At 40.5% G+C, this 17,042-nt stretch overlaps 1 protein-coding gene across 1 annotated transcript in view; it reads right to left on the bottom strand.

The window, feature by feature from the left end:
- Positions 1–9,784: 9,784 nt before the first annotated feature.
- Positions 9,785–17,042, bottom strand: part of col4a1 (collagen, type IV, alpha 1) — an 89,935-nt gene continuing 82,677 nt past the window's right edge. The window contains exons 49-52 of the mRNA XM_079821023.1: positions 13,498–13,675; positions 13,296–13,410; positions 12,794–12,966; positions 9,785–11,024 (exon numbers count right to left, since the gene is read on the bottom strand). Coding sequence (XP_079677149.1) covers positions 10,943–11,024; positions 12,794–12,966; positions 13,296–13,410; positions 13,498–13,675 — 548 coding nt within the window. The 3' untranslated portion in view covers positions 9,785–10,942. The remainder of the gene's footprint in view (positions 11,025–12,793; positions 12,967–13,295; positions 13,411–13,497; positions 13,676–17,042) is intronic.

Here is a 17,042-nt window from a genome sequence, read left to right as displayed (position 1 = left end):
TGTTTTTTTGTGGGTGAACTATCACTTTAAGAAACATCAACAATAACAGCAAGGACATTTCACAGTGCCCTGTAACTTCTAAACAGTGAATATGGAATCATTTAATGGGATAGTTCACCCCAAAATGAAAATAATTTTCTCACATTCATGTCATTCCAAAAGTGTATGAATTTCTTGCTTCTGTGGAACACAAAAGAAGATATTTTGAGAAACAAAATCTTAAAAAATGTGAAGAAATGTTATTTTAAAGAATGTATTTCTAAAGGTTCTTGGACAAATTAACAACAGATTTTTTTTTTTCTAATGAAGCATTGATAATTTGCTTTAATAAGAGAACTTCAACTTGAATATGTTCAATGTAACTTTCTTTTGTTACTATCATTACTCTTATTCAATTATAAAAAATTAAAAAATTAAAAAAACATGAACTGCATCCGAAATCGCATACTTTCCTACCATATAGTAGGCGAAAAATAGTATGTGACAAAATAAGTCTGTCCGAATTCACAGTACTCATATAAGAGTAGGCAAAATAAACAAGCACCTTAGGACCTTGTATGTACACACATAACTGTCTTGTAAATGGTCCGTATTGTATGTCACTTAAGAATGTCTTATGAACAACTTACTATTTCAGGTCTCCTATCAAATTAATGCTCGCTTCACGACTTACACTTTCATGTATGTCACGTTCTCGTAGGAGGCAATATGTGTTTGTTGTATTAATTAGAGTATAAATGGGCACAGACCCATTGATTTCATGCTTGAAACAAAGGGCCATTAAATCTCCAAAGGAACTTCCCGCTTGGAAATCCCAACAATCTCATTGGTCAAGTCTACTTCAGGAGGTGGTGACCTCCTGCAGACTTCTTAAGGAGCAATGCACTCGTCCCTCCTTCTCTCTCTTCTCCTGCTTTGCGGACACGACACACTGTGTCTGAGGGCTCTCATCCAGCAGGGTGCCCACATGGCAGGCCTCCACACACACCGAGCCAAAGGCCTCACAATGCCTTGGACCAGAAGGCCCAGACTCTGCACACCATGTGCAATTTTCTCATCCACAATGGATTTGAAGCTACTACACAAGCTCATCATTTCTTCTTCATCCAATGCAGAAGAACTTGACTGCCACTTCAATGCCATTGGACGGAACCCACAAACTTTCAACTGCGATTTCACCTCAGACGGTCTTCTACAGCTCAGGCTGAATGCAAGTAAAGTACGAAACAGAAATCGCTGTGTAGTTAGTAAAACCGTAAACTCTTTGTTCAGACAAAGAAGTTTATCAATGGTGGTTCTTCCCAAAGGTTCTAGGCTTTTTGCACAACCTCATCCATCTGTTCTGACCCTTTTCCCTCCATCCACTTTAACCTTACCTCTTGTCATGTATGTATCGTGTTATGTATGTATTGTGTCCGTATGTTTAATGTTAGTTTTAGTCTTGTTCCGTGATTTAGTTATTAAAGTTTGTGCACAATATACGTTTGGTCCTGACTTCCTGCCTGCAAACAAATTGTCCCTTAAATGATCGATCTTGCTAATGCGCTCTAAGCGCTTAGGTAAATTCAAAGAAATAATTATTTTTCTGTGGCCATGAAAAATAACCTTTTCTAAGAATTAAATTAATAATCAATACTGAACGTCCTTAGGATGAACTGATTGATTGAATGATTGTAATGTTAATGTAGCTACATCAAGTTAATCTATTTAACTGATTCAAATATTCATAATTAATCATAAGAATTATTAATATTTCCCCTCAGAGCTAATTCGCTACAAGAACATACCTTTTTATTCAAAATAAGTACCTGCTCAATAGAAATACGCGGTTTTGAATGGAGCCATGTTGTGAGTGAAACATTTTAATTAAAGAAAGAAAAAGAAAAAACACTGACAGTATATTTGTAAATAAATGAAAATATTTTCATGTCAAGAATGTCATAAAAAAGTGAATATTTCCATCATTAAAACTTGTGATTTGAATGTTTTGTCCAATACAGTAAGAATGTTTCCCAAAATGAACTTGAACTGAATATGTATGCCATTGTATGCTTGCACATACCAGTGTGACCATCTCCATTCAGCTGATTAGCCAATCAGAAAAATATTTGTTCTGTGCTTTGTCATTCTTTCTCTCTCCCTCTCATGCTCTCCAATAAGTGTTCGAATCCATAGTTTGGTTATAGGTGTATTTGCCTGCTGTGTACAATCTCATTGAAGTTTGTGCATCTCAAACTTATCTATAGTGTGTCTGTCTGTCCCCATTTCTAGAGGTGACAACACAGACCCCTCACCTCAAATTACTGCCATCCTCTTTTGCAGTATGTTCCCTTTGACCGACAGAGTTTCACAACACTTCTCAGCTGCTCCTCTCACCCCATTAACACCCACACTCACATGCTCAAGGTCACTCTTAGGAACATGAACTTAAACATATAAATATAGTACATACTGGAATATATATATTCCAGTATGTGCGTAATGTCTATTGCTTGACCAAAGCTGATAAAAATCTCCACACACATGTTGCAAGAGACACCCTGAAACTCTTCTAACTAGTTTACTCCGCTCCGGGTCAAAGGTCATCCATTCATACACGTCATTTTAACAGCAGCCCATGACTGAATGGGGTAAAAGGCTATGTTTGTCCGATTGGCAAACAGAGGGAGAGAAAGAGAATGAGATTCCTATAAAAACGGAGAGATGAAAGAGAAAGGTTATCTCTTCTCGCACTCATTGATCTGCGAGCATGGCCCAGAGCATAGGCGCTCCCACACACCACTTCACACACATCCGAGTTAACCCAAAAAAGCCTAAAACCTGCTCACAGAGGTACAGATTTGCTTTTAAAAAGTTGCACACGTCAGTCCTGTCCTCCAATGCAGTAATTCGTTCTGACTAGTGGGAGGGTTTTAAAATCTGAGCCAGCTAATTGGTCAATAATTATGAGCGTGGTTGAAGGCCAGCCGGACCTTAGATATTATCCTTAAACATTTCTAGGAAAGCTAACAAGGAAACCTTTGAAGAAGAAAAAAAATGACCTTTTGTGAAAGTGTCAGATTGGATGTCTTTGTTCTTTTGCAGGAAAAGTTCTTTTATTCAGCAGAATTAAGGAAAGGGGCAAATGTCTGAAGTTGGCATGATAGTTTCTCAGAGAATGTTGTCAAATAATGTCAAATATTAGTAGCACAGTTTCAGGGTGAAACATACTAGGATACATGTGTGAAAAGACTTGTGACTTTTATCATTGACAGGACCTGCTGTGAGAATATAGTGGATGAAAGTTGTGTTATTGAGGTTAACCCTTAAATGCATGAATGTTTCACAAATCATTATTACAAATTCGGGTCTTTAGTGACCCGAAACTATATCGAACACGGGTGGCTCTCTACCTTTCGATATAATATAATACTCTCTAATTACAGAAGAATAAAATAAAGCATATTTTGAGCAATACTAAGAAGGTTGATGTCCAACTTAAAAAAATGAATGAGGAGGAGGATAGTGAATGATGTCCCGCGTCACTAAAGACCCAGGGTATGCGTTTAAGGGTTAATCAAAACTCCCAAACTGGTTCTAACCCTTTATGGGATATCATCATTTATAAAAGAAAATAGCATTTAAAATACAATAATGTTCAACCAATATACACTGATTATACACCTAATATTGTGTTGGTCCCCCTTTTGCTGCCAAAACAGCCCTGACCCTTCGAGGCATGGACTCCACTAGACCCCTGAATGTGTTCTGTGGTATCTGGCACCAAGATGTTAGCAGCAGATCCTTTAAGTCCTGTAAGTTGTGAGGTGAGGCCTCCATGGATCGGACTTTTTTGTTCAGCACATCCCACAGATGCTCGATTGGATTGTAATTTGGAGGCCAAGTCAACACCTCAGACTCGTTGTTGTGCTCTTCAAACCATTCCTGAACCATTTTTGCTTTGTGGCAGGGCGCATTATCCTGCTGAAAGAGGCCACAGCCACCAGGGAATACCGTTTCACTGAAAGGGTGTACATGGTCTGCAACAATGCTTAGGTAGGTGGTACGTGTCAAAGTAACATCCACATGGATGGCAGGACCCAAGGTTTCCCCGCAGAACATTGCCCAAAGCATCACACTGCCTCCAACGGCTTGCCTTCTTCCCATAGTGCATCCTAGTGCAATGTGCTCCCCAGGTAAGCGATGCACACACACCCGGCCATCCACGTGATGTAAAATAAAACGTGATTCATCAGACCAGGCCACCTTTTTCCATTGCTCCGTAGTCCAGTTCTGATTCTCACGTGCCCACTGTTGGCGGTGGACAGGGGTCAGCATTGTGCATTCGGACACCTTTCTATCAGAACCAGCATGAATTTCTTGAGCAATTTGAGCCACAGTAGCTCCTCTGTTTGATCTGGCCACTCGGGCCAGCCTTCCATCCCCACATGCATCAATGAGCCATGACCCTGTCACTGGTTCACCACTGTTCCTTCCTTGGACCACTTTTGATAGATACTGCACTGCAGATCGGGAACACCCCGCAAGAGCTGCAGTTTTGGAGATGCTCTGAACCAGTCTTCTAGCCATTACAATTTGGCCCTTGTCAAACTCACTCAAATCCTTACTCTTACCCATTTTCCTGCTTCTAGCACATAAACTTCGAGGACAAAATGTTCACTTGCTGCCTAATATATCCCACCCACAAACAGGTGCCGTGATGAAGAGATAATCAGTGTTATTCACATCACCTCTCATAATGTTATGCCTGATCGGTGTATATTAGTAATATCATATGACATCCCCTTCAACCAATAAAATTTAAATCTATTTGCCATGTGCTTGACATTTTTGGCAACACGGAAATAAAGTTGACATTAGCACCTGGTAGGTCACATGCTGTCAAGGCACGACACTGAGTTCATTTTAGACTAGAAAATACATATCATTGTACATTCAAATGTGTTTTTTCTGGTCATTTTTTTAATGCACATTTTGTAAAAACAACTCAAAGACCAAAAAATCTGTACGACAAGCATAAATGACAAAGTCCTTTTAGGGGATATACATTTTCTGTGTAGCTGGCACTATTGTTCAGTACTGGCAGGCAGGATAATAGTCTTTTGTGCCTGTGTTTTAGGTTGATGTTAGTATGTTTTATAGAAGACAAGTTTTATCCAGAAAGTGATAGTGACGGCAGTGCATCAGAAAATGAGGTCGTAGTAAGAAAGGAAGAAGTTGTGGATCAAGGAGGACAGAAGAAGCGAGGGTGATGGCAGAGATAAAGATTATAAATCATAGATTGCTGTGGAAGTCAGGCATTTTGGTACATTATCCTACGCCAGTTTGGAAAATGAGATCCATACTACGAGTTGCGTGTGGAAAGTGTACCGAAAAAAGTCTTGTTGATTTTCTCTTGTGCTACAATCATTGATTTGGAATTCCAAGAAAGAAGCAATGTTTTAAAGGCAGTGAAGTTGCATCTGAATTATTGTCAAGTTTTTGACATTTTTACGTGTGAGGAAATATAGCACAAGATGAAATTGAATGTTAATAAAGCTTTTTAATGCCTTTTAAAGACCTTTTCACTACTATTTTACAATTTGCCAAAAATTATTTACCCTAATATGAAAAAGTCTGCACCCTAAAAAGGTCAAAAGTCAGCTGTAGAAAACACATTTTGTAAAATGATTTTAGTCTTAAATATATGTAAAATATATAAAGTAATAATTTTTTTCTAGCTGTGATTTCATAATGAATCCCATAGAGGGCTACATGAATTTGGAAGTCGTAAAGCAATATAAATACTATGAAAGGTAATCTGAATAAATAAATACTTTACAGCCTTGTTTTGTAATGTGATATGTAGTTGACAGGAATGAGCTATAGTAAGGACTATCAGTTTGTAAAAACTAGTGTACTTAGAGCGCCCTCTCCAGGCCAATATAAGTAAGCTGAAATAAAATAAAATATTAAAATTACACAAAAAAAAGGTATTGTATTAGAAACGTTTCCTTGGCAACTAACTGAAATTATTAAAGTTAAAGTACTATAATTACTAAAACTAAAATAATAAAAAAACAATCCAAAGCTAAATAGAAATATAAAGACTAAAAAACATGACAAAAGCATATAGGCTAAAATCACTAAATCAACAAAAAAATTAATAAACAAACAAAATCTAATTTAATGAATAAACACTGTAATAGTTTATAAATAATACTAAAATAGCATTGGCATGTTGTTGCCATGAATACAAACAAGAACATAACAATTATGGACATTATGCTTGGAGAAAAAACTATAAAAATCAAAATTTTGACATTATTTACTCCAGTATGTATCCAAAACCTGTATGATTTTTTTCTTCTGTGGCACACATACAGGTTTGGAACAACATGACAGTGAGTCAATTTGAACAGAATTGATATTTTTGTAGAGAACGCAAAATTGACCGTATTAATGATGTATATTTGCTGGGGGTGGATAAAAAAAATATTGGTATAAAAAAGACAAATGCATTACACATTTATACAAACATTTTATTGTATGACACAGTATAGAATGGGGGCATCACTTAAATCATTTGACACTGAAAAAATATATATTTTCATAAATTTCCATCAACCTGTATTAATCAACATATTCCAAAGCAAGAGCCGTTAATACTTCATGGACACATCAATGCACAGAGCTACAGCGGGTGTGCAAGATCAGTGACACTGTGTGGGCTCACATCCGTGACTCTTCACACATGAATTCATGTAAGGCACTTTCAAATTTAAACAGCTAGCTATTTAGTGTAACAAAAAAAAAAAGGTCAACTTTGGGGAAGGTTTCGTAAAAGCAAGTACTGTAGAACGCAAAGTCAAGTATTATCAGTGTAAAATGATTTAAAAAACAACAACAAAGCAACAAATCCACTGTGAAAGGGGGACATGTGCAGGTTCTTTGGTCTGGCATCTGAGGCATTAAGACAAATAACTCAAGACATATAACAGAATCTTTAGGCGATATGATTCTGTTCAAATTAAAGATAGCACAAGAGGGAGCATGCTTACTTCAGACACAGACCCTAAATCCTGGACGGGTTTGTCATAGATGTGGTAGCAATCAAGTCAGGTGAGTTTGCTGATGAGTTCAAGTCAATAGAGTGAGAAATGAGGAGTCAATAAACAAGATGCGATGAGCTTGAATTCCTGACTAAATATGTGTTAAAGGCAACAGAGGTGACTTACTATAGTGCACTTGGACATACTTTATGTTCAACAACTGATTGGAGCTACAGAAGGGGCTGTATATGTGTATGTTTGACCTGCAAGGAGATCGACAGGACACTCTTAAAATAGTAATGGTTCCAAAAGGAGGTTTTCACAGCGATTCCATAGAAGAACCGTTTGGTTCTTTTTCCACTATAAAGAAACTTTTGTGCAATGAAAGGTTCCGTGGATGTTGAAGGATCTTCATGGAACCATCGATGCCAATAAAGAACCTTTACATTTAAGAATGTAGTGTCTTTTCAAAGGAAGTTCAACGGCATCATGGGAAAGCTGAGGCTGTGTCCGAAATCGCCCTCTATACACTATTTGAGGGGAGAGCCATTTATTGTGCTGTCCGAAACCATGGACGTTATTGAGTGCACTCATTCAATCCCATAATACACTGCAATAACGAGTGTATGACTGATGTACACTCAACGGCTCGACTGTGCGCTGTGAGGGTCGCGGCGAATGACCAGAAGATGGCGCCCACACCTCAATTCTCCGTCCATTTTCCAAAACACTGGTCCAATGGCTACAGGTATGGATTCTTTTTAATTGATTATTAAATAGTTTAAAGCCACAGTGTGTCATTTTTTCGCTGCTTTCGCCTTGCTTTCTTTGAGCTTTTATTATGCCGCAGACGACTTCCGCTTCTTCGGCTCTGCGTATGTGGGGTAAAGCAATGCTGTTTTATCATATTAGATACATTTGAGTGTGTTAAAAGTTATGTCAGAATGCTATCATGTACATTCGCTTGGCGGCTACTATGAGACGTTTGTTGCACACTACAGTAAGCTAGATCAATATTAGGCATGGTAAAACATGGGACTCACGGTAAATCAAGGCAAAAATGCTGCGTTCCAGGCAGGTTTTCGAGGCCGTAAATTACAACTTCAAACCACGACTCACGACTTTGTAGTGTTCCAGGCAAAGTCACGCCAAACTGCCTGAGCGCAAGGAATTGTGTGGTAGTTAGATGTAAACAAAGCATGGCGGACCGTACGGGGTGTATGCTCATTTACAATCATTTCTATCGCCAAAGGTGCTTACTCCTTGCTTATTTGAGGGAAACGGAGGAGAAAAAAAGGCGCAGGCGGCAAGAAAAGCTGTTATATCTTTTATTTTACGTTGTTTGTATATTTGTTTCATAAACACTGCATCCGTAGGGGGCTGCCATTGTTGCTTCGCGGGCTATGTGACGTCAAAACTCGTAACTGGGAGTACATCGATCTAGTACGAGTTCACGGGTGGGAAGTCACGGGTTTGACTGCCGTTCCAGTGCACTTTCACGGGTAGAAGGTTGGAAAAACACGGGTTATGGGTTGCCTGGAACGCGGCATAAGACTTAGGCCCAATCCCATTTCTACCACTTAGACCTTCCCTTTCCCCTACCCCTTCGTTTTGCGTGTTCACGTGAACGGGTAGGGGTGTCTCGATGCTCTTTTGGCTGTGGTAGGGGTAAGGGGAAGGGCCAGATAGCCCTTCAAACGAAGATTTTTCAGAACCACACTTCGAACAAAGGGGTATGATGAGTTTCCCTCCACCGACTACCGTGCAGCTAGAATGTGTGCATGTTGCCACTCGGGATCGATCACTTGCGTGTCACCTGGCTGCCAGTTTCTCCGTAGCTTGCTAAACACACTATTTGAGTGATATGAACACATATTAATAACAGTTAAAAATATATATATATCTGGTCATCCTTCATAACGCAGTCGATATTTACATCACATATCGTCTACAAACTCTTGCATTACCAAGGCAACGACTGACTTGGCAGATAACGTATGAACATTATCGCAGCACCACAGTAGATAACGAAACCATATCCGTACCAGCCGGCTCGGATCAGAACGGAATGGAACAGTTAATAAACAAAGCGAACAGTTTGTCCCAATGGAAAAGCGGCTTCACTAGTCTTGTATGTTCTGTATCATTCTGTTTCATCTTAGGAAACTCTGGCTCATACGTTTTTGAACTGAAAACGAGCGCCGTTTTATTAAGTCCAAATACAGCGCAAAACTCTTTTGGGAGTGAGTAATTTGTTAAACGTGCTCGCACCTGATTTCTGTTAGATATAGCCTACGCACTTCATTGCTGTTCATTCTGGTTAAATGTCATAGGACACTAATAAAAGAAACGGGGTATGATGACGTGTAATGGTATAGTAGTGGTGTCCCATTTCTTAGGGGAAGATTTTCACCAGTACGCCTTGGCACTCTGTTTTGAAGGGGCAAGGGAAACGGGTAGGGTAGGGGAAGGTGAAGGGGTATAAAATTGAATTGGGATAGGGCCTAACTGTGTTGAGCTATATAACAATGATTCGTTTTCTGTCAGTGAATGTATCCAAACACCTGCATAATAAAACACACAATATATTAAAGCGTCTTTGGTGTTTCCACGGAAATCGAGGGAAACGTGGGTATGATGTCATTGAAAGGCGACGCACTGTGTACTGGTTAAAATTACTTATTTCTCTGGATTTAAACATTCTTGGAAACATCTGGGATAATGTAAGTACAAAAAGTCAACAAAATTTATAACATTGTTCTAGTAGTTTTTGGATATTTTAATCCAAAAATCTTACATATTGTGCCTTTAATTAAGGTTTATATTCACTAGTTTCCATGACAGAGTTCAATCAATGAAGCTGCCAGTTTGCTAAGTTTCAAGTGATTATTAAACAGCAAATACAAACTATACAAAAGCAGCAGCCCCAGTGTCCGAATTCGCTCTCTCGTTTTCATTCACTCCTTCAAGTGGACTATATTAGTGGAATAATGTAGGGTATAGTGAATGAGGGTATAGGGGGGCGATTGCGAACATGGCTTGAGATTGAAACTGTGCCATTACTTAAGAGTAATGATAACATTTCTGCACCAAAATTAAAGTGGAAACATACACGTATAAAAAAACATAAACATCGAAACATGGCAGGTTTCAGTCGAAAGGCCACATGCTGATGCTGCACAGAAGAAAGAAAAAAAAACAGTGCAGAATATTGTGGTTTATGTGCCATGAAGGTCTTTTGCAGTGGTTAGCAAAGAAATCAATGTAGAAAGGAAAGGCCCCTTGGTGCTTAAACTCTCATCGCATAAGTTTTCATAAATAATTAAGTATAACAAAATCAATGGCATTTACCTGAAGAGATTATGGTGACAGAGTGTTAAGTAACTAAATAGAGCACTATATTTACAACAAAGCTTGATATTTGCCTTTCCTACATCATACAAAGAGGGTGCTGACAAACGTACTGACAGTGAAGTAGGGAAATATAATGATCAAATTCTATAATGTTAGTGTTGCTTGATTATACATTTTTAGAGAGAAATAAACAAGACATCTGCATCTGATATTGTTGAGTAGCATGATAAATAACGTTAGAAGGCTTGGACGGAATAGCATCCGATCCATATGGACTCTTGTTGAAGATGGTTACCTGCTTACTAATACATATACTCAGTGCAAGTGTAAACAGGTGTCATTCATAAGACACAATGGAACAATGTTAGTTAAGCGCTCTGTGTGAAGCAACTGTGCCAGTAGGTCTTGAGGTTCCATTGCTATAAACGTTGAGACGGGTATTTTTCTATATGTGTTCTTGAAGTTTTTTCTATGGCTTTTCATAGAAGTAGCACCAGACGTTTGTCGTTTGTTCGTAAAACTGGAACATAAAGAGCAGATGCAATGCTGAGGCTGGTCTATACCCTCTTCATGCACACTTGACACCTGCTGATGTGAGTTCGTAGATTCCCAGCTTTTAGAGTTGTAGGGACGGGTTTCCTGTAACCACAATAAAAACAGACATTTAACAGGAGAACAGGGAAATTTGACTGATTGATTGGTCGATTGGTTGATTGATTGATTGATTCGTCAGTTGATTGATTGATCAATTGATTGGTCGGTTGATGACATGGGATATTAGCTACAGACAGACACATAGCACAGCTAGATCCCTTGGTAGGGGAGGTGTGCCCATTATGTGGAACTTGAGACTATTTTTCACATGTTTATGCAATGTTCTCATCTAAAAAATATTTTAGAGGTTGTAAAATGTTGGAGCTTGAAGCTAATGAGTTAGTTTAGTTTCAATTTGTTCATTTATGGTCCAAAATATTCTGTTGATAGAAAGCAGAAAGTGATTATTTAAAATGTATTGTATGGTCATACTAAATTAGCAATCTGGTGTACTAAGAAAAATGTAGTGGGAGCAAGGAGAGGAGAAATAGACCCTGTCTTTATGGTTTATTGTTTTGTTAAAAAAAAGAAGTTTTGAATATGCTTATTAATGTGATGCATTTTTATCACCTTTGGGGAGTTGTTGAGTTTTTATGTGAACCTGATGAATTTGGGGGTTTTAAAGTAAACATTTTTGATAACGTTTTTATACTTTGTAAATGCATTATACTCAAGGCTGAGTAAACCATTGGGTTTGACTGGGCTGCAGCCCTTGGGTCCCGCCTTTTAATTGTGTTTAATATCACCTCTAAACTTTGACTATATTAATGAACAACATGAACTTCTTAAAATTTTTGTGTAATTTGGGCAACCCAATAATGATATTCGTAGCGTAGACAGGGCCCAAACAGAAACTCAAGCCCAGGGCCCCCCAGCCCCCTAAGATTATATATATATATATGTATGTATGTATGTATGTATGTATGTATGTATGTATGTATGTATGTATGTATGTATGTATGTATGTATGTATGTATGTATGTATGTATGTATGTATGTATGTATACATGCATGCATGCCTGACACATCTACATCATTTCAGAATTCAGCATTCAATATTAAATCGATAATAAATCCTGAATTTTAATATAAAAAGTGGCAATTACATTTTCTTTATTCTGTAGCAGAAACAGGCTTTCAAAGGAAAGAGTACGTTGTTGTGGTAAATTTTCTTTTAAGTGAAATTTGTAATCAGTTATGGTAATAGTTATCTATTAAATGATCTAATTATTAAATAAATTTAAAAATATTGTTTAGATAGTTATTTTGTAATATGCTACACTTCATCTTTGTACTACCGTCCTACATTATGCAAGTAATTATTTTCTGGAACGATGTTTTAATTGCATATTGTTATTGTTGTAATTATTTTGTATTACTTACTGTACCATGCATTATAATTAAATGTGTAAAGTGGACACATTCTAAAAAAATCTATTAGTTGTCTCTCAGTTGAGCATAAAAATAATAAAAAAATAATTTGTAATTCTAATTCTTTTAAGTTGCGCCTGGTTATTGGTTATATTATGTGTGGTTATTTAATAATGATTTATACAGTAGTGAGACACAAATACAGTATAAATGCACCAAAAAAGTATTGTGCCCTCTTGTGGTTAGAGAGAGGTTTTACTGTAGGTTTGAAATATAGCATGTTTTATACAGCATAAAAATTTCAAATATAAACAACAAAAAAAACACAGCTTTAATATCTGATATACTGTGTGTGAAGTTGAAGAAAAAATGGTGCATCCATTAAAAGGTTATAACTACATCAGCCAGTTGCTCAAGAATATATAAAGTGTGTAAAAGCTTACGTAAACATATCGCTGTCCTCTATGGTGGCTAACCAGAAGCTGTAGGAATTTGCATAGTAGTTGCAGGTGCCGCGACCATGGCACTCGATGAAGGGAGCCGAGCGGAATTCTTCCAGACAAGAGCCAGGAGAGGCCAGAGCCTGACCGGAGCCCTCAGCACCAGCACTGGTGTGCTATTACACAGACAGACAGACAGTGTGAGAACCTTAACTGACCATTCACAAGTACACATTCTCATTGAATCCTCCTTGCGAATTATGAATGTAAACAGATTTAGCTTCATTTCAGAGCTTAACCAGTCACAGACGCTGCAATATTTTCAAACCTGTTTGATATTATCGCCATGTGATATTGTAGTGTGTGAGATGCAATGACAAGGTGGAACTAATCCAGCCAATAACAGTGCAGATGGTATAAACGTAAAAATCCATAGCCATACCGTGATACCGATTTTATATCGATATATGGTGCAACCCTAAAAAATTAAATATAGTCTCCTCACCATGACGAAAGAGTATCCAATCCAGAGAGAATCCCAACCGCGAGGGCAGGTTGGGATCTGGATGGTCTGACTATGCACAGCTATCACCATAGCAGGAGCCTCACAAACTGCACATCTGTCACGGAAAAACATACATGCATATGAGTAGGAAGAGGAATTCTTACTCATGGAAAAATCCAATGTTTCATAAAAGATCACAAACCTGCTGATGAAGGGTTTGATGCTCTGACCGGTAACAGGGGCCATGCTCATGGGCATGGGCTCGGGAGAGGTGAGCCAGTAGGAATAGTCATTACGGGATGCAAAGTTACATACGTTGTTGATGTTGCAGAAGAGGAAAGGCATTGGGCTGAACTTCCTTAGGCAGCTACCAGCTGTACCTATAGAGTAAAGAGAACAGGAATGTCAGGGACTGTGTAACTTTGATTAATATTCCATGATAACTACGCTACCGGTCCAAAGTTTGGAATAGTTAACATTTTTACTGTTTTTGAAAGAAATATCTTATGCTCACCAAGGCTGCATTTATTTGATCAGAAATGCAGTAAAACAGTAATATTATGAAATATTATTACAATAAAATATATATGTTTTACAATAAATGTTTTTCTTTTAATATATTTCATTAATTTATTCCTGTGATGGCTAAGTGGAATTTTCACCATCATTACTTCAGTCTTCAGTGTCACATGATCCTTCAGAAATCATTCTAATATGCTGAATTGCTGCTCAATTATTATCAGATATTATTGAAGTTCAATTATTATTAATGGTTAATTATTAATTACTCTTATAATTATCAATAGAGTGGTGCAGGTATGACGTCAGAACCCGGAAAACGTCTTGGTTACGTATGTAACCCTCGTTCCCTGAGGAGGGAACGGAGACGTACGTCAGTGACTGACGAATGGGGGTTTCGCCTTGAAGCCAATTACCTTCGAGGTGTTTAACAGCGCCCAATGGCGTGCCAATGCCATGGGCATGCGGAATTTGCATGCGTAACTCCGCCCCACCGTGTGGGTATATAAGGAAGTACGCTGGCAATATCGCATTATGTATCTGCTGCGGAGCCAAGACCTGAACTCCGCATTCCAGCAGCACAGCTGATGTGGCTAAGGAACGTACGTCTCCGTTCCCTCCTCAGGGAACGAGGGTTACATACGTAACCGAGACGTTCCCTTTCGTTCAGTCACTCCGACGTACGTCAGTGACTGACGAATGGGGGTTCCAGTATAACCGCGCCACTCAGCTGTCATCCAGTGCCCTGCGTAAGTGTGAGATCCCGCCACTTAAGGCCGTAGGACTCCCACTTATCACAGGATTACCAAGGTACACTGGGAAGCATATCCCAGTGAGGGAATGCCAATGATGCCTACCCGTGGGGAGGACTTAGAAAGTACACATATGACCCGCTGTGGGCTGCATATGGGAAACTCTAGGGTACCAGCCGAAGGTGGATTTTTAACCCTAGGGGTGGCAGGGGCTTGCCAAGGGAAAGACACCTGCTCACTGAGGAGGCTTACGGTGGAAATACTTGTGTGGGGGTCGCCGGAGGGGAGCATGCACACGGGGCACCTGGCCGGACATGAGGGTCTGGGCTCGAAAGGGCAGACTGAACTGATGTCGGCGTCGACAGTGCTGGAGGAGCTCAGGGCTCTCGGGGAGCTCACTTGAGGAGAATATCGCACGTACCCAGTCCGTGGAGTGGAGTGGCGAGCAAGCGAAGACACCAGAGCCTGGTCCATTACCGGCCCCTCGGGGGGGGCGAGTACATAGTCGGACACTGGCTCCACTCGGAGATTGTAGAATCTGGCGAATGTGTTGGGTGTCGCCCAGCCTGCAGCTCTGCAGATGTCTGTTAGCGAGGCGCCATGCGCTAGAGCCCAAGAGGAGGCCACACTCCGGGTGGAGTGTGCCCTCACACCATGGGGACATAACGGCACATTTCAAATGTTTACGTGCTTTTCTTTCTTTTTTTGAGCGGTGATGAAATATCTTGCTCTTGTAAATACTTGCCAATATTTCAGTAATACAAGTCTAGATCTTTAAAAAGCATCCAAATAACAGCGAAGCACAACCACACGGTGCTCTGCAGTGGCCAAAAAGGATATAAACGGTGAATTCTGAAGTTATATATTATTGAAAACTCAGAGATGTGGATTCAGACGGCACCACGACCTTGTTGTTTGTCAAACAGTAAGTTAGGTCATTCGGCCGGAGATTTTTACACGGGTGGTGGGAGAAAAACACTGATATTCTGGATTAAGACGACAATAAAATCACTGACTAGCCCCTGTAAATGATAAAGACACCTTACGACCGCTGGACAAACAATTACCGTCCGAATAGTGCTTACGAACCCCGACTGCCCACCCATCGGTCTCGTTCACTCACCGGAGCTAAATCTTCTAAAATGCCGCGCGAGTGGGGCTTGAAGAGAGTGATGTCGCCTGCGTCTGCGCAGTGAGACCTGATGCAGCCAATGAATGAGACGCACAGAAATACTGCAAAATAATAATAAAAACGTGACTTTTCGTCTCGTCTCATTTTCGTCAACGAAAATGAAGAGACAGTTTAGCATAGTTTTTATTTTGTGAACCACATTTAGTCTCGTTTTTATTTGTAATCGTCACATGACCAGCATTTACATTGCGTCTCGTCTCGACAAAACAACACTACCCCTCAGCAACGCTCGGAAGCGGTGGAGGGCGAACCGTACTGCCAGCAACTCGAGGCAATTGACATGCAGAAGGCGCTGGGGTCCTGTCCAGGAGCCCGCGGCTGCTTGTCCATTGCACATGGCACCCCAGCCCGTGGAGGAGGCATCAGTTGATACAACAACATGCCTGGAAACTCGTTCTAAGGACACGCCGGTCCGTAGAAAACTGAGGTTCGACCACGGAGTGAGTGTCTGTAAGCAGGCCCGGGTTACTTGGACCCGGAGCGTGCCAGACCGCCATGCCCATCTCGGGACTCGATCGCGAAGCCAGTGCTGAAGCGGTCTCATATGTAGCAATCCGAGCGGCGTCACCGCGGCTGCAGATGCCATATGCCCCAGGAGCCTCTGAAAATGTTTCAGTGGAACCGCACTCTTGCTCTCGATTTGACGGAGGCAAGTCAGCAGAGACTGCGCGCGCTCGCTCGTAAGCTGCACGCACATGGCGACCGAGTCGATCTCCATACCGAGAAAGTTTGCTCTTCTCCCAGTTGACCCGAAGGCCCAGACGGGCTAAGTGGTGGAGAACCAGATCTCTGTGTTCGCAAGCCTGCTCTCGAGAGTGACTCATTATGAGCCAGTCGTCGAGGAATCAGGATGCGAACCCCGTGCTGCCGGAGGGGCGGAAGGGCTGCCTCGACAATCTTCGTAAAGACGCGAGGGGACAGAGATAGCCCGAATGGGTGGACCGCGTACTGACATACCCGCCCCTCGAAAGCAAACCGTAGGAACGGTCTGAGTCGAGGTAGGAGACATGGAAGTAGGTGTCCTTCAGGTCGATCGCTGCAAACCAATCGACCAGACAAACGCATTCGAAAAGGCGTTTCGCTGTCAACATCTTGAACGGAAGCCTGTGTAGGTAACGGTTCAAGATGCGCAGGTCCAGGATTGGTCTTAACCCACCGGTCTTTTTGGGTACAATGAATTAGGGGCTGTAGAACCCGGACTTCATCTCGGCTGGAGGGACAGGCTCGATCGCACCCTTCGCCAGTAGGGTGGCAACCTCCGCTCGCATGACAGGGGCATTAGCC

Source organism: Gobio gobio, assembly GCF_949357685.1.
Source record: "Gobio gobio genome assembly, chromosome: 7".
NCBI classification, from domain to species: Eukaryota; Metazoa; Chordata; class Actinopteri; order Cypriniformes; family Gobionidae; genus Gobio; species Gobio gobio.
Note: the sequence above shows the minus strand (reverse complement) of the source record. Positions and strands in the feature narration are given on the sequence as shown.